Below are 5,450 nucleotides of genomic sequence, written 5' to 3'. Positions count from 1 at the left end.
ACTGTCTACTGCCTTTTACCTCGTTTTTTTTTTCTTTAAAATTTTCTCTCCCATGTGTCTGCTCATTTTTCCAAATCTTAGTAATTTTAAATTCCTGTATTTGCGTTCTGATGGGAATCTTTTTTTTTTCTTTAAAATTTTCTCTCATGTGTATGGTCATTTTTCCAATCTTCTAAACTAACAATTACTTAACTTGATCATTTACTGCCTAAGTCACCAGAAAAATATATATATATATATATATATATATATATATATATATATATATATATATATATATATATATATGAAGTTATGAAGGGCAAATTAAACTCCAATTGTAGGCATTAAAGAAATTAAAGCTAGCTAACAAAATGGCAAGTAACAGAGAAAACAGCGCCACCTTGTCGGCGGCCTACAGAGCGGCAACCTCGTCATCAAAGGCTCTGACGCCTCAGGATATGGAAACCCTTCGCCGTTTTTGGAGGGAGGCAAGAAATAGGCCGGTGGATGTACGAGGAAACACCATCCTCCATTTCCTTGCCGTCTATGGAAACGTGGCTGCGCTTGGAGCGTTGATTCAAGAATCTCTGGTTAGCACCGAAGAGCTTGGGATGAAGAACGACGATGGGGACACGCCGTTGCATAAGGCGGCTAGGTTTGGGCAAAAGGAGGCGGCGAGTATCATGTTTTATGCGGACAAGAATCTTGCCTTGGCTGCCAACATCCTAGGAGAAACTCCTCTTTATGTTTCGGCGGCTGCCGGGGAAGAAGAAGTCTTTTCCATGCTCGCAATAGATGCTACGAGCGAGTCCACTTTGAAGAGAAACGATGGTTGTACGATTCTCCATGCAGCCGTAATGCATGAACGTTATGGTAACAATTAACAATTCCGTTTTCGAATTGGCATTTGTGTCATAAGTAGTGATTGACATGCATATATGTTCTGTTAAACAGATCTGGCAATGAAGATACTGAGCTTGTTTCCTCAGCTTGCTCGTATTCCAAATGGAAGTGGCATCACTGCCCTGAATGTGTTGGCTACGCAGCCGCATTCATTCAGGAGTGCATCGCCCTTCAGCTTCCAAGTTCTGGGCAGCATGCCAATCTTCTTTTGGCAGTTTTTTGAAACCATAATCTATTGCTGTAAGTACTTTACTTTTATGCTACAGCATGAAAGTTATATCCAATGTGAATATTCTTTATAGGCATTAAAAATTAATCCTTTTATCAAATAGGCCTCTGAGTTATAATGATTTACCCCTCCCGTATCCTATGGGACCAAGATGTGGGGCCTAAGGGCAACAAAATTTTTCATTTGTGAGCAAGTACTTTAATTTCGTGCCCTAACAACAACAATATTAAAAGTACATCCTGGTGAATGAGTGATTTATTGCCCTGAAAGCAACAATGTGAGTATGTGACAATTAAACCCAATATCGTCGCAAATTATGCTGTGGACCATGGTCCACAATGCTATGGTCATTGTGGACCATGGTTATGGCTGATACTACAGTTGTGTTGAACGGATACTGTAGTTGTGTTGAACTGATACTGCAGTTGTGTAGAAAGCTAGAGAACTGCAGTTGGGCTGAACAGAGGTTGTTTCATCGTTTAACACACTGCAGTATCAGTTCAACACAACTGCAGTATCCGTTCAACACAACTGTAGTATCAATTCAACACAACTGTAGTTCCAGACGAAAGAAACAGTCTCTGTTCCGCGCAACTGCAGTTCCCTCTCAACACAACTGCAGTACAGTTCAACACAACTGCAGTGTCAACCATGGTACATGGTTCACAATGCATTGTGGACCATGGTCCATAGTATAACGACTGCAATATCGTGACCTGATGGTGTTACTAGCCACTGATCCTCTCATGTAATGATTCTCTGAATCACAAGTAATTTCTTAATCCAATATCGGGTGTGGGATTGAGGTGTGAGCAGGCGAGGAAATTTAACATTTGTGGGCAAACAAGTAATTTACTTTCATCCATTTACCAAAACAAGAAAATTATACCACTCCTACAATCAGTTTTTGTTGGATTATGAAACAGGTATACCGGCGCTATTTGAAGTAACAATACAGCAGGACGGTTCAACTGTCTTCACCAAAAGAAAAAGATCACCATTCATCGATTACATTTTAAGTGCGACATCTCGATCTCTGTATTCTCTTCTTTATAAACTACCCATCCATGTATCAGAACAAGCTTTCTTTAATTTAATATATTATCTGTTTTTCATTCTGTAGGAAATGGTTGGCTAGCATCCATTGACGATGCGAAGCAGAGACACATACTTGCAGTAATGCTGGCAAGAAGATTGATAGAACTAGATGAGTGGAATCACTACCACTTGCGAGAATTGCAGAATTCATTACTGCAAGCAACCAAGCATGGGATCACTGAGTTGGTGAAAGAAATATTGCAGACACATCCAGAAGCCGCAGAAACATGGGATGAAAATGGAAGCAACATTTTGCATATAGCAGCAGCGGTTAAGAACCGGTTTCTTTATGATTACTTGATGGAAAACCTTGTCAATAAGGATAGTATGCTGTCTGATATTGATTTAAAAGGAAACACCGTTATGCACTATGCAGCAAAGCGAGGCGGCGAAAAAACTTTTCCCCATGGCCCTTTGAAGCAGATGTCATGGTCTGTGCTCTGGTTTAAGGTAATGCATGTTTATACACATTCACCATGTTTTTTAGGGAAACCTACTGCAACTAATGGAGAGTGTGCTTTAGTAAATCTTGCATGCCTTGTGACCCTTGGTAAAAGATCACAAGGAAGTAGACTTGTGTTAGGCTAAGGTCTGAAAAGCCAAGTCTAAGTCCGGGGCCAGAAGTCTGAAGAACCAACTAAAAGATTGATCCTAATAAGTGGTATTAGAACATAGGTCAGGGTGTGAGGAAATTGATAGGCAGAGGCATGAAGGGATAGCTTTAGACACAATAGTAAACATTTGATCCTAAGCTGCCTAGGTTATGTCAAACTTATTGCTTAGTCAACCGCCTAACCAAGTTGGTGGGATTGCCCAATGCCCATGTTTTTATATTACATTGTCAGTCTTCAATTTGATATGCTAATGTTGTTGGAATCCAACAGCGGGTACAACATTGTACACATCCAAGTTTATGGAACCGGAAAAACAACAATAAGGATGACAAGACACAGAAGACAGAGAAGACAGCAACCGAGGTGTTTGAGGAAGAACATGAAACACTCCGAAACGATGCAGAGACAACCATAAGAGACCTAGCAAACTACGCTTTAGTATTGGCTACCCTCCTCGCCACCATCAATTTCGCAGCGGTTTTCACAGTCCCAGGAGGTTTTGATCCGGACAACGGCGTGCCAATCTTTTTCAAGATTAAAAACCTCCAATTATGGCGGCTACTATTTTTCCTGGGCGCGGCTCTCTTCGCCTCCGTCTTCAACATAGCCGGTCTGCTCGCGATACTTAACACCAAATTTGATTTCAACGATTTTTACATTGGATTGCCCCTCAAGTACACCCTCGTTCTTCTCGCCATGTTCTTCGCCATCGTGTTCACCACCTTGGCTTGCTGCCAAGCCTTTTTCTTGGAGAAGATAGCTGATGACAATGGCACCTGGTACGTCATCCTAGTAGTCACTCTCGTTATCGTAGCAAGTTTCATTGCTCATGTTGAAGTGTCGGGTCCATTTTATTCTCAAGGAATTTATGTACTTCGCTATTTGTTTTCGTACAAATCACAGTTTACATAATGGCCAACTCTCCAGATTGTGTGTATCGTCATTTTCGTGCCAGTCGTTGCAAGAGTTACCACCTGCCATTCTTGAGTACCAAAGTTTAGTTTGTTTTGACTTTTATTTATATTTAATAGGAAAAATTACATTTTTGTTCATTCAGTTATTCGGTGTGTTAGGTATGAAATTGTGATTTTAGTCCCTATAGGACTATTTTTGTCACTTAATTAATAAAGTTGTTGATTTCGTCTTTCAATGATTAAAATCATTACTTTGTGCATAAAGTTTGTATGGTGAGTATAACTTAAAGGATAAAAATTGCAATTTTAATTTTAATGGTCCACAATATATAATTTTCCATTTCATCTTATGGTGCCATATTGGACTGGATTGAGCCCAAGGTGATATTTGGGCTATATATATATATAGCAGAGATCCCAGTAGCTATTTGTATATTTTATAATGTTATTTTGGAGTTTTATAATACTCCCTAAAGTATGTTAGTAAAATCGGATAAAAAGAATAAATTTTTACTCATGGCTTACTTGAATCAAACGGAATTAGGCAAATTACTAAAGTATTGACAAAAAAAAAAATAAAAAAAAATACTGTTAACCTTCAAATTTTGATGAGAAATTTTGATCAATAAAATTCCTTCGTGTGTCTATGACGAGCTATGATATGCAAAAATGCTTAGGATGGAGCACCTTTATTATTATTATTATTATTATTATTATTTTACTTTTTTTTTTGAAAACTTTATTTATTTACTTATTTATTTATTTATATTTCAAGCATGATTTTTGCTTTGAAAAATTCATGGAAACTTCTTCAAAATGTTTTGAGGTTTTTTTAATTAAAAAGAAAACTTGTTTTAAAGTGCATTTCATTGGTCTAATTAATAATTATTAAATGATTTAAATTTTGTTGAGTCAATTAATAATATATATATATATATATATATATATATATATATATATATATATATATATTAGTGTATTACTTTAAATTATGCAACTAGAAAATTAATATTTATACATTTTTAAAAACTTTTTTACAAATATATTTATATATTTTTTGTATTAATAGATTTTCTACATATTCAATATCTTTTTTTTTTTAAATCATATCTTATATTTTTAAAATTATGAGTTTTATGTATCTTGTGTTGGTTTTCTTGCTAGAAAAGTAACGAGGTTGGCACTCAGCAATTGAGCTGACGTGAGGGTAATGCAGATGAGTCACTTGTTTTATGTCATGGTGTGGCCCACCTATCGTGGCTTAGATTCCTTTCATCATTTGTTTGAAAACTTCACCATATTCTCAAGTACCATATCCCATCCCAATAATAATAATAATAATAATTTTATAATAATAAAATTATTACGGAGTATTATTTAGCAAGTAACCCAGCAGTTGAACTCAAGCATGGCGTCGTTCTATTATAATAATAATAATAATAATAATAATAATAATAATAATATTATTATTATTATTATTATTATTATTATTATTATTACTACTACTACTACTACTATTATTATTATTATTTTTTCTTTGTCCCGTTTCATCGTCCGCCTTTTTACTATTTATTGATAAACTAATTTTTTTTAGCATTTTTTATTATTTTAAATATATAAACTTTATATACTAAATTAAAAATAATTTCAGTTAAGCCTCGTTAATCAAACTACACACATACAATTAAACGGAATGAGTATTAATTTTTA

General features: G+C 35.6%; 1 protein-coding gene across 1 annotated transcript; it reads left to right on the top strand.

Moving 5' to 3' along the window:
• Window positions 1-353: 353 nt before the first annotated feature.
• LOC116016186 lies at window positions 354-3,738 on the top strand. Its single transcript, XM_031256350.1, has 5 exons — window positions 354-855; window positions 937-1,125; window positions 2,041-2,133; window positions 2,238-2,662; window positions 3,097-3,738. The coding sequence occupies exons 1-5, from the start codon at window positions 354-356 to the stop codon at window positions 3,736-3,738; spliced, it is 1,851 nt and encodes a 616-aa protein (XP_031112210.1).
• Window positions 3,739-5,450: the final 1,712 nt, after the last annotated feature.

This window comes from Ipomoea triloba, chromosome 4 (genome assembly GCF_003576645.1).
Source record: "Ipomoea triloba cultivar NCNSP0323 chromosome 4, ASM357664v1".
Classification (NCBI taxonomy): domain Eukaryota; kingdom Viridiplantae; phylum Streptophyta; class Magnoliopsida; order Solanales; family Convolvulaceae; genus Ipomoea; species Ipomoea triloba.
The sequence above is the reverse complement of the archived record's forward strand: the minus strand, read 5'-3'. Positions and strand labels throughout refer to the sequence as shown.